The sequence below is a fragment of the Camellia sinensis genome, chromosome 6 (genome assembly GCF_055761805.1).
Source record: "Camellia sinensis isolate YWXY chromosome 6, ASM5576180v1, whole genome shotgun sequence".
Taxonomy (NCBI): Eukaryota; Viridiplantae; Streptophyta; class Magnoliopsida; order Ericales; family Theaceae; genus Camellia; species Camellia sinensis.
Window position 1 is genome coordinate 20,167,381 of NC_138966.1, and position 18,371 is coordinate 20,185,751.

Genomic DNA, 18,371 nt, shown 5'->3' on the forward strand with positions numbered 1-18,371 from the left:
AATCTTTATAGTGCGAATTATCTAAATATGTAATTTTATATTTGTAAAAACATATTTTTATTCCTAAAAAATTAAACCAAAACATATAAATCTATCTTTTTATGTAATTTTTATTTTAATAAGATTTTTAAATTCATAAAAAAATAAAAAAAATTAAATAATTTATAAGACCATATTTTAAGATTTATTAATGCTTTAGCTATTAAAATATCCTAAGTAGCACGTTCCATGAATGCCCAGTAACTTCCCTTAATCTATACATGATCTATGGTCAGGAAGCATGGGCACATAATTTGCATCATTAGCGTCACAACACAATCGATTCGTCGATTCGTGTCCACCTAATCATCGCACCAACACCGACACCGTGGGGCCTCCGTGCGTTACGGAAAGCCGAACTCTTGCAAAACTCAACAATGCTGTACATAGGGGGGCAAATGCAAAAATATATAGATTATTTGGCAGAATTTTTTAAATATGATTTAAAAATATAATTATATTTTGAGTTTATAAATTTTGAAATTATGATTTAAGCGTAGGAAATTTATTTGATGAATGAGTTTTGAAAAGATTTTTAAATGGAGTGAAAATTTTTTTATATAACATATGATATTTAATACAAAAACTTACAACTCATAATCAAACACATAACTTAAAATTCTATTAAATCTCATAAAAAATTTTAAAAAATTTAGAAAATATTTTTTTATTAAATATATAAAAACTAACATGTGTCAATTGTAAATAAATAAATAAAAAAAATTACATTATTCCGGTCAATCAGTTGGGCTACCGGTGGGACGTCCGGTAGGACATCTAGTGGGACAACGGTTAGCCCAAATTTTTCCGCCTTCAATCGCGTTTTCAAGAGTGACTGTGAAATTAAGTTTTGAAAATCATAAACAAACGTTATGTTCAAATCAAGCTCTGGAACGTTCCAGAGCTCCACGAAACAGAACCATATATTTTTTCTATTTTAAAATATTAATCTCTTATTATATTTTTTACTATTTTAAAATATTAATCTCTTTTTAAAAATTTAAAATTAAAATAATATAAATTTTCTATTTTGTTTTTTAAATTTATTAACAATACAAAAAGTACAATAATGATAATTAATAATTTTTTTAAAATATATTATCAAAAGGTAATTTTAGAAAATTAATATTTTTAAAATACAATAATTGTACTATCAAAAAAAAGTTTAATTCCCTAAAAGGGACTATTATTTTGGGATAGAAGGAGTAAGTTGAACGATCGGCTGGATGAACAGAATGGTCGTTCAAATGACAAAATGATAGTTGCAGTCAACAAGATAATCACCGAACGATCAGGTGGTTGATTAAATGACAAAATAACAATCGTGGTTGACAAGATGATAATTGATCAACCACTCGATCATCCAACCTACATGCTTCTGTGTTACATTCTGTGCTCGCTCTGCTGTATACGTAGCATTACTGAATTAGAAATTAAAAATATCATTTTATCAAAAAAAAAATTAATTTATTTAAGTTTTTGGTATAACTTAGTATAAAATAAAAATTGATAATTTAAACATAGTAGTAAAAATAATTCCTCAACCATTTTTTGGAAATCAATCACCATTTTTTGTTTTAGAAAATTAAGTTCATTTTTTAAAAAATTGATTTTTTTAAAGTAATTTTTTTTAATATTTTGCGTAAATTTTTAATTTTCTAGATATATGTAAAATAAATACACTTAAAAAGTATAATATTTGTGAAAAAAATTCACACAACACAAAAAACATAAAAATATATGTATGAAAATTCAATACATTTTCATACTTTGTTGTATTTAATGATTTTTTTAAAGATTTTTGTACATTTTTTAAAAAGAAAAATTTAAATAAATTAAGATTTAAGTGGATCTACAATTTTTTAAAAATGATTAAAATATTTTTTAAAAATCATTAAAAGTTAAAAAAATTATTTTTGAAAACTCAAAATCAATCACGATTTTTCAACTTATTTAAATTTTTTTTTGTCTCATAAGATAGAAGAAAAAGTTGAATCAACCAATATAGAATAAAAAAGCTATAAACAACTCAAATAAACTGCATCAAACAACCTCAATCTGACAGAAACTACACCAAAAGTCTGGTATAAATCTCCAAATAAAAAATAAGGGTAAATTACAAGCAATAATGATACATCCCTCAATAACTAAAATTTTAATTTAGCTCTAGTGAGGTGGAAAATTAAAAAAAAAAAAAACAAGGCTAAAACTTAGGAGGTGTTTGGAGTGTCTTAAATAAGTGCACTTTTTTGTCTTTTTCGATTAAAAAATTGAGGAAAAAATATGGATGTTTGGGTTAACTTTTTGATTTTTTATAAAAAAAAAAATGTGTATTAAAAAATTGTATAAATTAGTGTGTAGGGAAAAATTAGGATTGGGAGATGTGCAGTCGTAATTTTTGACTTTTGATAAATAGTGATAATTTTTTAACTTTTTGAGTAACTTTTTTGACTTTTTGGCAACTTGTCAAACTTGGCCTTAATATCAAATGGGCTCTAAATACATATTAGAACTATTAGAGTTTACAAATTAGAACTCCAAAACATTTTTGAATTACAAATACACATTCTAAGATTTGTTTAAAATACAATTGCTCCTGTGGTTTGGAGAATTATAAATACCCCTTATTAGAATTTTTATTTAACATAATTATTTAAAAAAATAAAATTCATAATTACTCTCCTATAAAACTGTTAATTAATTTAATAATTTATTAATAAAAAAGAGAATTTATTGTGAAATTCGAAACTTCAAGAATGATATATACTTTTCAGAGTCACGAAAAATAATTTATATTTTAATCAGGTGCTTATTTATAATTTATCCTTAATTTTTTATTTTTTTTAAATTCAAGCTGCAGCCCCACCGTACTCCCACTTACACGCTGTAGACTGTAACTTTGTTCTCTTTTTCTCTTTGTTCTTCTCTCCTCCTCAGTCTTCTATCTTGGACTCTCTCTCTCTCATTGATTAGACTGCTGCGAACCATATCTTCCAAAACAGTACACTAAACTTTAATTCCGTCAATGGGGAGTGTTTCGTCGGACGATGATTCCGATCACCACAGCGAGAGGTTCGAGAGTTACAGTCTTAGTGCTGACGTCAGCGAATCCGAGAGCTCCAGCACTTTCTCTTACGATCCTCAAGCCGCTTCTTCTTCTCCACTCGCCGTACCTCCCAACTTCCCGGCGCCGTTGCATTTCCCCGTCGTCGGTGGCCGACACGTCATCATTCCGGCGGAGAAATCTGTGTCTGCTAGAACTGATTTGTCAGGTATGATTTAATTTGTAGATGAACACTTAATTGTCTTTTTCTTTCTTGAATTGAGTTATAATTTGCTTTAATTGATCACTATTCTTCGTTGTTTTTGTTTTATTTGGGGAAGATTCAACGGCGTTGACATACTTTGAATTGTTTCTTCAACTTTAATTGGATTTGTGCCTGTATTGTGTATATTTCTGTCGTCATGGTCTGTTTGTTTACCGAGAAAATGAATGTCCCAAATTGAATTCAGTTCGGTCAAGTCTTTGTACAAGGAAGGGAATACTTATGTTGAGTTCATCGTTTTGCTTTATTGGGAATAAAAAAGCAACTTTTTCCCCCCCTTTCTTTCATATAGTTTCAAGGAACCAAATATAGCATTATACGATTACTCTCTTTAGCAATAGCAATTTCGGTTTTTAGTTTTTGCTGTGTTAATTTTTTTAACAATTCTCAAAGTTATTTCGTTCTGCATTTTTTTTTCCTTCGTGCGATTACAGAAGTTGAATTGTTACATGAATTTGATACTTTAATTGGATGCGTGCTGTGTATATTTCCGTCGTTATGATCTGTTTGTTTACCGAGAAAATTTCGTCCAGAAAATGAATGTCCCCAATTGACTTAAAGTCAGCCAAGTCTTTGTACAATACCCATGTTGGGTTGTTCGCTTTGCTTTATTGGGAATCAAAAAGGAAATTTTTTCCTTTTTCTTTTCGTTTTTTTCCCCTTATTGTTTCAAAAATACCTAACAGAGCATTATATGATTAATCTCTTTCGCAACAGCAACTTCAATTTTTACTTCTTGGTACGAGTTTCCTTCTCTCTCTCTCTCTCTCTCTCTCTCTCTCTCTCTCTCTCTCTTATTTATTTTGAAAATGTGATTACAGAAGTTGAATTGATGAAGGAACGTTTTGCTAAGCTTCTGCTTGGAGAAGACATGTCGGGCGGAGGGAAGGGAGTTTGTACTGCTCTTGCCGTCTCCAACGCCATTACAAATCTCTCCGGTTTGTTGATTTCCAACTTTCTTCATTCATTTAAACACATAAACTTTTTCTTTCTTTTTTGCAAATTTTGATTTTGTTGTCTCATAATTATATGCATCACATTGTATGTGTGGTAATTTGGCAGCTTCTGTGTTTGGGGAGCTATGGAAGTTGGAACCATTGGCACCACAGAAGAAGTTGATGTGGCGCCGAGAGATGGAATGGCTTCTATGTGTGAGTGATTCCATTGTGGAGCTCATTCCATCAATGCAAGAATTCCCTGATGGTGGGACTTTTGAGGTTATGGTGACTCAACCTCGTTTGGACCTTTACGTAAATCTTCCCGCATTGAAAAAACTCGATGCTATGTTGATCATCATGCTTGATGGGTTTTGTGATTCTGAATTTTATTACGTTGATCGTGGGATAGTCATTGCCAATGGTGAGAACATTGAAGCACATTCTTCATCCCCGTCCTCAGGGAGGCCCTCAATTAGGCTGGAGGAGAAGTGGTGGCTACCTTTTCCAAAGGTCCCACCCAATGGTTTGTCTGATGATTCAAGGAAGAGATTGCAGAAGTGTAGGGTATGCACAAATCAAATATTTAAGGCTGCCAGGGCAATCAATAGCAGTGTATTGGCTGATATGGAAATCCCAAATATTTACTTGGAGAGCTTGCCCAAGGTATGGTAATGTCGTTAGGTTATTCAAACTCCATGTGTAACGAGTTAAATAATGTGCAACTATGCACCTTTCCATTAGAGAAGTTAACAAAAAAGGGTCTGTCAAATCATTGCTGCTTCTTTGTGGTCTGTAGTATTTCAAATTCTTGGGTCATAGGTTAGTGGCAAATTATATTCTAGGAGACATAACACTAAAATGACAATCAGTCTAGTTTTTTGCATCATGGTATCTTCCCTCTTTCTTCTGTGAAAATTTATATAATTTATGATATCTGTTGACCGTCTTTAGTTTTTGTGTTTGCTAGCTTGCTTGCAAACAAAACTAAACATGGATGGTTATGTGTTTATCTTAAAACCTTCCAGTATCTGGAGTCATTTGAGGATTTTCCTCTATAGCAATTGTTAGATCGTCAATTGTGATCATCAGTCTACGTCTTGTTTAATATAGTTTTAGGATCACTATATGTTAGTAAAATTCTGTCATATTATTTAATTCCAATAATGTCATTTATTCTAAGGCACTTTATGCCATTTGGGGTTGTTATGAATGCAATCATTTTTATTGTTTTCCTCTTTCTTAATATTCCAGACCAGACAGTAATCTTTAATTTGTAGTATGTTAAGGTGGGTAATTAAGTACTCCATTAGATTCTCATTTCTGACCTTGATGCGATTAATTTGCTATTTTTCTTTGTTTAGGTTTTTTATGTTTCTAATATTGGTTTTCATAATTTATATGCTTTCAGAGTGGGAAAACATGTTTAGGTGAAATCCTTTACAGGTATATAACCGCTGATCAGTTCTCCCCAGAATGTCTTCTCGATTACTTAGACCTCTCATCAGAATACACCACTCTAGAAATAGCAAACAGGATTGAGACTGCTATTCACATTTGGAGGCAAAAGTACTTAAAAGGGGATTTAAAACATGCAAAAATTGTGAGGTCATCATCATGGGGTGGAAAGGTTAAGGATCTTGTTGTGGACAAAGAAAAGAGTAAACTTTTAGCAGAACGGGCTGAGACCCTCCTACAGAACTTGAAGCTACGCTTCCCTGGCCTTCCACAGACTGCTTTGGACACGAACAAGATTCAATTTAACAAGGTGCAGCCTCTCACCATCTATTTTTACTGAAGTGATTTTGGCTTTGCTCCTCTGCTATATAAGATTTATTTTGGTCATGTTTCCAATTGTTAAAGCTCCATTTGATTTGATATGATCCAGAATTGGAATTGCAAGAAACTACAGTGACTACGTTCATGTTCCAAACAATTTGATAAATCACATTCATCTGCATAATTGATCTATATCGTTCAAAGAATCAATGAGTAATTTGGTACTTCAATATGTGAAAGTAGGGACTTTAAGCAGGATATTGGATGTTGTGGTGAAATAGTAATTTGACTCTCGGAAAAATTATGCCCTCTAATAGTACAAGCATTCCACTGTTTATATGCTTGGTTAGAGTTTTTCAAAAACTCTTTTCAGAAAATTTTACTTTCTTATTTTTCGTATTCTTTTGTTTTTACTGAATTTTTTAATATTTTAAGCAATTTTTTTTACTTTTTAGACATACCTAACATAAATATACTTAAAAAGTAAAAAATTTCTGAAAGAAACATTTTAAAAATTCACTAAATACCAAAAATATAAAAAAAAAAATACGAGAATTCAGTACATTTTTTATATTTTATGTATTTATTAATTTTTAAAAATATTTTTTTACAAATTTTTTACTTTTTAGATACATCTAAATAAGGTGCATCTAAAAAAGTAAAAAAAAAAATGTTTAAAATTTTAAAAATATTCACTAAAAACAAAAAAATACGGAAACTAAAAAACTCAGTTTTCAAAAAATTTAATCTAAAAAACTCAAATCAAACACACTGACATGACTGCTTTGTTTTGCTGTCTGGAACTTTTTTCATTTTCTATGCAAATATATAAAGTAATGCATTCTGCCATAGGATGTGGGGCAGTCAATTCTTGAGAGCTACTCAAGAGTGATGGAGAGCTTAGCCTTCAACATAATGGCGAGGATAGATGATCTACTATACGTTGATGATGCCACAAAGCAACAAGCTGCTTCAGAGTCCGTGGCTATGCTTCACCAGGGAGGGTTAACTGGTGCTCTTCCAGTGCCAAAGAGGATGTCACCTATCCCGCTCTCAATTAAACTCAACTCCTGTGACTTTCCATTGACGAAACCAGTATTCAGCTCTTCAAAACAAAAACTCGAAAGGCCCACAAGGACAGATTGTACAGAAAACAAGAGTAGTCTATTAGACTCCCTGGATGAGAATTTAGAAAGACAAACTTTCTAATGATTTTGAAGTGAGTGTGGTTCCCTACTCAGGGAGCACGGACGGTTGCAGCAAAGTTGTTCCAACAAATGTAAGCTAAAATGTTGGGCTTGACTCTGATGGTGCAGCACTAGCTTATTGAGGTTAGCTGATGATACAATTCCTGCATATGGTTTTAATATTAGAGAGTAGCTTAAGTTCTGGATTGTAGCTTTGTATCTAGGGTGACATGATATTACCCTGTATAAATTTCTCTTTTCTTTTTTCTTTTTTCTTTTTTATTTTTGTTTTTTTTTTTATTTTTTTTTATTTTGGTGTTTCTATTTACATATGATAGATTACATTTTGTTGCAAGATTCTTGTATGGATGAAGTTATATATCAGCACTCTTTAATTTTGATGTAGTAGCTTGTGACATTTTATATTGGGGGATGTGTATTCAAAGGGTGTGTTTGATTGGGGGAGGGATTATTTACTGTGCGGATTGTAATTCGCACAGTAAATCCAATCCGATGATTGTTTTTTTTTTTAATCCGCCGGACATGGAGTTCGGCCGGACTCCTTATCCCCTATATGGGGAATTATATTATCCTAGGGGAGGTGTGGGATAATTTTGAGAGGATTATTTACTGTTGGGATTAGGTGGTGAAATGATCATTTTGACCGTCTACTATTTAATTATATATTATATTTAATAAATTTTAATAAAATTTAAATGTCTCAATTTAAAAATAAAATAATTTTATTTAACTATTTATTGATGCTTTATTTATTTATTTTTAAATAATTTTTTATAGATATTTTATTGATGTTTTATTTGAAAATTTTGTTTATATTTTATTTAATTTCATTATTTAAATGTTAATAGATGTTTTATTTAATTTCATTGTTTAATTATTATTATTTTTAAAAAAAAATTTATTTAAAATTTTAATTAAAAAAATAATATAAATTTTATTGATATTTTATTTATTTATTTATTTTAAAAAAAATAAATTTATTTAATTGTGTAAAAAATAAAATAAAATAAATTTTTATTTAATCTAGCTAAAAATAATTAAAATATTAAAGATATGTTTAATATTGCTATTACTAAGTAAACAATTGAAAATGGGTAAAATAGTCTTTTATTCATTTATCATATCCAATCCGTCCAACCAAACGTTGGATTCACTAAAAATAGTCCTTTCCAAACATCTAATCTCATGAAAAAATAAACACAGGATACATATCTAATCCAATCAAATAGTCCGGGGGATTTATAGTTTCAGGACTCAAGTTCGATAGATTCTAATCCCTCTTTTATCTAGCCCGTCCAATCAAACACACCTTTTGTGTTGTATATATAAATGCCATGCGCATGCCAGAGAGATAATGATGAATTTGTGGGGAAAAAAAAGCAACAATGCTAGGAACACAAAACAGAATACCAAACAAAGCTTTTAATATAAATAAAATTAATATTATTTTAAGTACTTTGTTATTACCTGAGTTGCAAAATATTTTATGACCCATTATTCTATCACTTAGTTCGTTTTTTTATTACACATTATTGTATCATTATTTATATTTATAATTTATTGAGCATTTTTTTGTAATAAACTCTATTCTTCCTACATGAATAAATCTTGTGATAGTGTAGAGATATGGAGAAAAGTCATATTGAGATGCAAAGTTTGGCCATCTTAGGAAGGGCCCCCAACTCTTTGACTTTGGGCTATAAATTCATTTTTTGAACTTTTTTTGACATTTAATCCAAACTTTTATCTTTGAGGGTCAAAATGAAACGCGTTAAACCTCTTATTTTTTGGCATATCTTTGTTCTTATGTCTTTTGTATTTAAAAGTATAAAATCTTATAATTTAAACTCTACAATTCCGTTTTTAATAATATTTTTATTTTTTATATCTTTTAACAAGATCTATAATATGAAATCTTTTTTTTTAAAAAATCACACTTAAATGTAACCGTATTCACAGCAGTTGAACTTATTTGTACATTTTTTATTCTAAAATGTATTTGCCCACCTTCAAATTACAAAAATAAATAAATAAATAAAATATATATCTATATAAAATTGTCCACATCCAAGTTAAAAAATAGAAAAAACTAGAGACATATATATTATATATTTATCCACTTTCAAATCGTGAGCCCAAAGGGTTGATTGTGTGATTGCAAGCAGTGGTAGATATAGTATATGTTTTCCGAATATCTCTCGATACATTTCATTTCCTATACCTTTAATTTCATATTTTTAATAAAAATCACTTTGTTAATAAATATAAGAAAATGGAAATATTAAGTGTAGTCGTGTACTTTAAAATTATTTAACAAGGACAAATATATCTATCTATCCATTTTTAAATTATAAAATAGGAGCAAATGTTTCTAGTTATCACTTCCATATTAAAAAAATGAGTACCGTTATATATTCATCCATTTTCAAATCATAAAATAGAAACACATATGTCTAATTGTGCACTTTTGAAATTATAAAATGGGAAACAGTATGTATCTGTAAAAAAAAAGAATTCAAAATTCAAAAAAAATTCAAAATTTTGTATTCAACATGGACCTTATTTGAAAGAGTTTGAAAACACGAATCAAAAATAAATAAATTTTGTTTAAAATGAATTTATAGATTTATAAGTTATGAAATTTTAACAAAAAATTGTCACATAATACACATAAAAAAGCAAAGATGTCATGAATTTAAAAACAAATAAAAAAATAAAATAAAAAACCAAGTGAGATTAGGTTTTACACTATTGTTGTTGCTTCATTGGCAGCCAATGCTTTGCTAACATATTGAGGTGGATCTATAGGGGCTTTCGGTCCACCACTTAAAGTCTAATACATAATTCAAATATTAAAACCAAATATTGTTGGAGCCCAACATTGCACCAAGGACCAATGACATCTAAACACTTGTCAAGAGAAGAACCAGCCACATAAGCAGACAAAAATCCTATAGAGTTATTGCACCACACATCAGTCATTAATGAGATTCCCTGCAGCATTTAATGCGAGAACCCCTTCACGTCGGAACAGAACAGCTTCACCATGAACAAGACAAGCTAAAACATAGGCTTTCGACCATCATGACAGGTCGGAGTGGACAAAGAAATGATGAACAAAGGATATAAGTAGGTTTCTAAGACAAAAAGAAGGTTAAGTTCTTTATCACCATCCTATCTCTAGATTCCATTAATCTCTCTTCTCTGACTTGCTTGTCGGAGGGTTCGCTGGGGGACTCCCGTTCCCCATTGGACTCTTGTGCAGGTTTCTCAGTGGGCCTAGCGATCGGACAACGACGTGGGAAGTATGGATCAGCCTGACCCGTTCCTCAATGACCAGTAATATCATCAGTTGGCGCCGTCTGTGGGAACCTTTTACTCCATGTGACAATCGTGCTCATTGTTGCCGGAGACCCACTCCCGATAATTCCTCCTTGACACCCACCAAGGTGGATGGTCACAACGAGATCCATGGCTTCTCAACACAACGTTGTCGACCTCCAAGCCGAAACCCACCTCGGTATTTCACAGAACTCACTAACAGCATTAACTGCCTAGCCGAACAAAACCAAGCCTTGATCAACGCTTTGCTTCAACGAGACCTCCTTATGCCTCCTCTACCACCACAAGATATACCATCTAACCGAGAACGAACTCTGAGCCATCCTCTCCAACAAGCCCACCCCTCCAACTTGGAGGGTTTGCGACCCCCACCCCAAGATATGAATCCACTACCTCGGGACCTGCACCCACCAGTCCAAGCACCTGCTCCTGAGGGAGAGGCCAGTAGTGTCCAACCTGCATTGCATTTTGGTGGTGACAACTTTCCAGTCTGGGATACGAAGCTCCGAGCCATAAAACTCCAGTTTAAAGGAGTCATACAGAATATACAGAATAAACCCTCCACAACAGCCAATTCACCGTTTGTCGCCACCATCAGAGACAAACCCCTACCTCCGAAGTTCAAAATGCCCTCGATCGACTCTTTCGACGACACAACGAACCCGGTCGATCACTTGGAGACTTACGGGACCCTAATGATCCTCCATGCTTTTCCTGATGAGATCATGTGTCGGGCTTTCCCCATGACGCTCAAGGGGTCAGCTCGACTCTAGTTCAATCAGCTGCCGACGAACTCCGTCTCTACTTTCCAACACCGAAGTGAGTCCTTTCTTAGCCATTTCATTGGCATCCAGCACCAACGGCGCCCGGCGACTCAGCTCCTCAACATCCGTTAGATGGAGGGGAATCGCTACGTAGCTTTGTCACTCATTTCAACACCAAGGCCTTGCAGGTGGCGAAAAACGACGACAAGGTCATTCTCACGGCTTTCATGGCTGGTTTATGATCATCTGATTTTCTTTTCTCCCTCTCTAAAAACCCTCCAACCTCCATGGCAACCCTTATTTCCAAAGCCCAAAAATATATGAATGCCGAAGATTCTCTGGCCGCCCGCCAAGGTTCCACAACCGAAAACCCAACCCTCAGAGAGAAGAAAAAGGAATCTGAACCCAGAACCACCCAATACACACAGCAAGCACCTCAGTATACCGACCGAACTGCTCGAGCCGACCGATCAGCACCTACCCGACCGCCTGGTCGGTTTGAACGGTACACACCCGTCAACTCCCCCATAGAACAAGTCTTAAACCAGATCTAACGAGATTACAACTTGAAATGGCCACAACCCTCACGGTCTTCTTTCAACCGGCGAGACCAATCTAAAGACTGCCGTTTCTGTCAGGACCACGGCCACAACACCGAGGAATGTGTTAACCTTAAAGACTAGGTACAGAGCCTGATACGCCAGGGACTCCTCAGTCAGTTCACGGCAGCCCCTCCCCAGCAACGACCAAGGACCGAACCTACTAGGAGCAACCGCCGACACACCCTTCATAGACAACCCGCACAACCTAACCAGGGCAATGATCGGCCCCCACCACAATCCCGAGCACAAGGCAACCCTGCTCTCCCGGTCGGAGAGATCAAAGTCATTGCTGGCGGGCTTGCTTGCGGAGGACCATCCCACTCGGCCCAGCGCGCTGAACTCCGAAAAATCAGGCAAGGCTTCGACAAAGAAGTCGCGACATTGGATCGCCCCTTTAAACACCCCAAACAGTTGATGGAACCCATTACCTTTACGGAGGCCGATTGCACAGGCATCCGTTACCCTCATGACGGCCTCCTCATCATCTCTGCTCTCCTGTCCAATTACAAAGTCATACGAGTGCTTGTCGACAACGGTAACTCTTCAGACATCATCTTCCTGAACACCTATCGCCAGCTCAAGGTCAGGGAAAAAAGATTGTCCCCTCTCCAAACCCCACTGGTTGGCTTCACGGGGGATCGGGTGACCTCCATAGGCTTCATCGATCTCACCATCACCATCGGAGAATATCCAAGGCAGACCACCAAGTTACTCACTTTCCTTATCGTCAATTGTCCTTTTGCTTATAACATCATTCTCGGCCACACAGCCCCTAACGCTTTTCAAGTTGTCACATCCACATACCATCTGGCCATAAAATTCCCTACCGACCTCAGGGTTGGCATCGTAAAAGGAGAACAGACGGTGGCCACAGAATGCTACGTCGCTTCACTCAAAGAGGTCAGGCTGAAGGAGGCCATGATCATCGAAGGACTCGACATCAGAGACGAAGACGAGTTAGTCAGAGGGAAACCAATGGAAGAACTTGTTGAAGTCTCCATCGACCCTGCCAACCCAACAAAAACAGCCAAGATCGGCAGCTAACTATCCTCCCAAGCCAAGTCCAACCTTACAGCTCTCCTAACTGAGCACAATAATGTATTTGCCTAGACCCATTCTGACATGTCGGGTATCGATCCCTTTTTCATCACTTATCGTCTCAACATCGAGCCCCACTTCCGACCCTTCCGCCAGAAGCAGCGTGTCTTTCACCCGGAACGCAACGCCTTTATTGCTTTTGAGGTAGACACACTACTGGAGGCACGGTTCGTCAAAAACATAGACTACCCCAGATGGCTGTCAAATATGGTCCTGGTCTGTAAAAACAACGGTAAATGACGACTCTGTGTCGACTACTCCGACCTTAACTGAGCTTGCCCTAAACATAGTTATCCCCTTCCTTGCATAGATCTGCTTGTCGACGCTACCGCTGGACATCAGATGCTCAGTTTCATGGACGCCTTCTCTGGCTACAATCAAGTTCTGATGCACCCGGTAGACCAGGAACACACCTCTTTCATCATAGACAGTGGAACTTATCACTATCGTGTTATGCCATTCGGGTTGAAAAATGCCAAAGTAACTTACCAACAGTTGGTCAATACCGTCTTTCACCATCAGATAAGTCGGAACATGGAAGTCCACATCGACGACATACTTGTCAAGAGCAAACTCTCCTCCAATCATCTGACAGACCTGCAAGAAACCTTCGAAACCCTATGCAAGTATCACATGAAGCTGAATCCGGAGAAGTGCGCCTTCGGCATAGGATCTGGAAAATTCTTGGGTTTTATCGTCAGTCAGCAGGGCATCAAGGCCAACCCCAAAAAGATCAAGGCCCTGAGAAAAATAAAGTCTTCCAAGATGGTTAAAGAGGTTCAACAGCTTACCGGCAGAGTTGTCGCCCTCTACCGTTTTATTTCCCGCGCAACAGACAAGTGTCTTCCCTTTTTCAAAGTCCTTCAACAGGCCTTTGAGTGGACCACCAAATTTGAAGAGACTTTTCAACAATTGAAGCGGTGCATGGCCAATCCCCCCTACTCTCTCAAGCGCTCTCAGGCGAGACCCTCTTTCTCTACTTAGCCGTATCAAACACCGCAGTCAGTGCGGCCCACATCAGGGAGGACAGCTCAGTCCAGCGTCCGATTTATTACATTAGTTGAGCTCTTAGGGGGGCAGAACAGAACTACCCTCTGCTAGAAAAAATGGCCCTTGCATTGGTCATAACTTCAAGACGACTCCGACCTTATTTCCAAGCTCACTCCATAGTGGTCCTCACTGATCAACCTTTGAAGAAGGTACTACAACAACCAGAACTATCCGGCAAACTTATGCAATGGTTTGTCAAGCTGAGCCAATTTGAAATCTCTTACCGACCTCAAACAACGATCAAATGACAGGCTATTGCTGATTTTATCTTGGAATTCACCAATCCCACTCCAAGCACGCCCCCTCCGCCAAGGTAATTCAACACTGAGGCAGAAGATCCCCACTCATGGACCCTCAATGTCGATGGATCATTCTGCAAAGAAGGTCATGGGGCTAGTTGTCATGACCCAAACCCGCCCCTGTAGGTTTAGCACCGTAACCGACCAGTAATCCGTGGATTACCAAAGGCCTCTAAACAGATTAACAAATAATAAGGGGCTACAGAAGCAATAATACAAAATAGACAAGGTCCAATGAGCTGTGATAACGTACATGGAACGGAACATTTTAAAACTTATTTATAGATATATAAACATGCCAGTCCAAATACACAATATTTACAGAATATTTACAGAAGTGAACTTCCCAAGATCTGACTTTACAAACAGTTACAGAGACTAGCGTGAAAAGAAAAACAGCCTTGGCATTAAACTTCGATCGGAACCTCCTCGGGAGGCACAAGGGTTGGCTAACAAAACGGTATAGGGGGCCGTCAACTCTGGCCCTGGTCATGTGCCGGCTCACCTACATACATAATATAAACTGTGAGCGAAAGCCCAGTGAATAATAACAGAGTAAAGGGGTTATATGAATGATGTCCAGCACAAGTTAGAATCCAGCATTTAAATCAGAGCATAATCAAACTTCAAAATAGAAACAGATTCATATACACTTTCATATTCAGATTTTGCATAAGATCATATGTGGTACACCCATTAGCTATCAGAACAGATTGGTCCAGAGACCCACATACATAGTTGGTACCAACGACCACAAAGGTCCATAACTTGCACGCAAGTAGCCATGGTATTGTTACCCCCAGGCAAGGGCCACGTGCAGATTGGCTGCGGTATTGTTACCCCCGGGCGGGGGCCACATGCAGATTGACCATGGTATTGTTACCCCCAGGTGAGGGCTAAATGAACTAAGGGTGCCACAAATACTTTTTAGAAAATTGGACATTCATTCATCATTAGTAAGATAGCATTTCAGAAAATAGATTATACCATACCAGTCAGAAAATACATAGGTTAAACATAACTTTAGAGAGTTATTACTCATAGTGGGCTTGAAGACAAACAAACAGAGCAGATCGATCAGACAGGACGTAGCACGTGACCTACACGACACATAACAGATACACACTTGAAACACACGTTCTAATTGTACAAAACTTATTTCATTGGCTCTTAGTGTGTTTCTAATTTTTTACCCTCACTATAGAGTCTAAAACATGGCCTAGGAATGCCTAGGATGGAATGAGGATGCAAAGATGCGCTTTAAAACACTTTTCAGAATTTTGCTGAAACAGGGGTCCCGCTCGAGCATGGCCTTCTACGCTCGAGAGGACATGCAGACAAAAGGAATCCGCTCAAGCGTGGATTACTCCGCTCGAGCGGACTGCAAGCTACAGTAAAAGTACTTGATGCATGAAATTCACGCTCGATGGGCGCTCGATACCCACTCGAGCGTGAGACACAAGTCCTCGCTCGAGCGTGCATTACCCTGCTCAAATGGACTGTAAACACAGGCAAAGTACTGGATACACGAAATTCCCGATCGAGCGTCATTTTCCCCGCTCGGGCATACTGCATGAACTCAGTATGTACGCTCGAGCATGGAGTTTTCTGCTCGAGCGTGAGTCCAAAATTTGAAATTTCCAGATTTGAACCTCAAGCTCAAAACTCAACTACAATGCATCAAATTCGATCCTTTTGGGCTAATTTTCTGGAAAACACTTGTAAACTCATAATATGACATGTTTCAAAGATCAATTTGAGAAATCAAAGCCCAAAGGTAGTTCAATTAAACACAATTTTCAAATAAACTTCAAGAACATGAAGAATATATAACATGCATGAATTTAATCAACCTCAAGGCTTCCAATTCATGATCCTAAGAGCCAATTCTTTCAAAAACAAGATGAAATCATGGACTTCAACCAAAATGTAAACATGCATGCAAGAATTTCCATGAAAACAACTTTAAACTTCAAGATATGCACATGCATGCATGATTTAGCTCTAAATTCAACATTTTAAGCCACAACTAGACTTCTATCACTAATATCACCATGGACCATGCTAGAACAACTCAAATACATAAGTGAGAGGATGAGTCTCCTACCTTAAGTCTTGAATTATAAGTGAGGAAGCTCAATTTTTGCAAATCTTCTACCAATTCCTCAAGTCTCTAAGCCAAAACTCAATGGAAGGTAAGTTTTCTCTTCTCTCACTCTTTCCTACGTTTTTTGTCACAAAAAAAAATGGCTGAGGAAATGTTATGAAGTGTATGCAATTGAGTTCCAAGCAATGGTACCTAAGTGGCCCACTAATGGCAATGTCGTAAATAATTGAACTAATGTAATTTAACATTGTTTAATCTAATTCGATCACTCTGAACCGAATTTTAATTAAACCTACCATAAAATTCTATAAATCCTAACTAGCACATAAACCAAGTCGATTTCTGATTCGGACGCCGATAAGGCTTTCAATTCGCAATTTAAAGTCAAATACATGAACAGATCATTTTATCGCAAATAGATAGAAACACATAAATAATGCAATACACAAGCAAATAAATCTCAAATCCTTCCTAAATTACTAGTAAGCATAATTAATTATAAATTAGCATTAATCGGAGGTCGGGGTCATTACACTGGTCTGATCCTCATAGCTCCCTAGGGCGGTTATTTCAAGTGTGTCCTCCGTTTCCTGTTCAACGCCAGCAATAATGAAGCCGAATATGAGGCCTTGATAGCAGGTCTTCACCTAGCCAGAGACATTGGTGTAAGCCATATCCAAGTGTTCAATGATTCCCAATTGATCGTCGGGCAAATTACGGAGAAATTCGATGCGAAGGAGGACACGATACGAGCTTACAGGGATATTGCACTCCATCTTGTTCGTCTTTTGAATACTTTCCATATCAAACACATCCCTCGGTCAAAAAACTCCAAGGCAGATGAAATGGCCCAATTAGCCTCGGCCGACCAGTCAAACCTCAGCCAAATACCTGGCCCATCCGACTACTTCACCAAGCCAGCAGGAGGTCCACTTCCTCCAAAACGAACCTATCCCATGGACCGCAGACATCCTTCTATTTTTGACAAGTATGGAGTTGCTAGACGATGAACAGCAGGCCGCCAAAGTCAGATCCCGGTCGTCCAACTACGTCCTCATCAGCAGCCTACTGTACAAACGTGGATTTTCACGCCTATACCTCAGGTGTCTCAGTCCTGATCAAGCAACCTATGTGATGAGGGAAGTCCACGAGGACGTATGTGGTAATCATTCGGGTGCCAAGTCACTGGCCCATAAAATCCTTCATCGGCTACTTCTGGCCAACTCTCAACCAAGATGCCACCGAATTTGTGCTTAAGTGTGATAAATGCCAGCACTTTGCCAATATCCCCCATGCTCCACCTACAGAACTGATTACACTTTGCAGCCCTACCCATTCGCCAAGTGGGGCATCGACTTAGTTGGTCTGTTGCCCACCAGTAGGGGTCAAACCAAGTTCGCTGTAGTTGCCATTGATTACTTCACTAAATAGGTGGAAGCGGAGCCCCTCACTACAATCACTGAATGGAACACAACCAGATTCATCTGGCAGTCGATCGTATGCCAATTTGGAATCCCTCAAGCCATCGTCTCAGACAACAAAAAACAATTCGACAATGCCAAGTTCAGGAAATTCTGTGTCGAGCTCCACATTAAGCCATGTTTTTCTTCCCCAGGTCATCCCCAAGCCAGTGGGCAAGTCGAAGGCACCAATCGCTCTCTCCTGAAGATCATCAAAACGAAGTTGGAAGCCGCTAAGGGACTGTGGGCTGAGAAACTACCAAACGTACTCTGGGCTTATCGAACTACTGCCCGAACCCCTACTGGGGAGACCCCCTTTCGCTTAACATACGGCGTTGAAACGGTTATCCTAGTGGAAATTG

General features: G+C 36.9%; 1 protein-coding gene across 1 annotated transcript; it reads left to right on the forward strand.

Moving 5' to 3' along the window:
• The first annotated feature begins 2,890 nt into the window (after window positions 1-2,890).
• On the forward strand, window positions 2,891-7,671 carry LOC114317895 (rop guanine nucleotide exchange factor 1-like). The gene is made up of 5 exons (XM_082873397.1): window positions 2,891-3,311; window positions 4,187-4,303; window positions 4,428-4,966; window positions 5,712-6,068; window positions 6,932-7,671. Exons 1-5 carry the CDS (start codon window positions 3,065-3,067, stop codon window positions 7,286-7,288), a joined length of 1,617 nt encoding a protein of 538 aa, XP_082729523.1. The 5' UTR covers window positions 2,891-3,064; the 3' UTR covers window positions 7,289-7,671.
• Window positions 7,672-18,371: the final 10,700 nt, after the last annotated feature.

Bases quoted from the DNA above. Each gene is read 5' to 3' on its own strand.
- LOC114317895 (XM_082873397.1), top strand. From the start codon at position 3,065: ATGGGGAGTGTTTCGTCGGACGATGATTCCGATCACCACAGCGAGAGG. The intron at 3,312-4,186 runs GTATGATTTAAT...ATGTGATTACAG, and splicing joins TGCTAGAACTGATTTGTCAG to AAGTTGAATTGATGAAGGAA. The intron at 4,967-5,711 runs GTATGGTAATGT...ATATGCTTTCAG, and splicing joins ACTTGGAGAGCTTGCCCAAG to AGTGGGAAAACATGTTTAGG.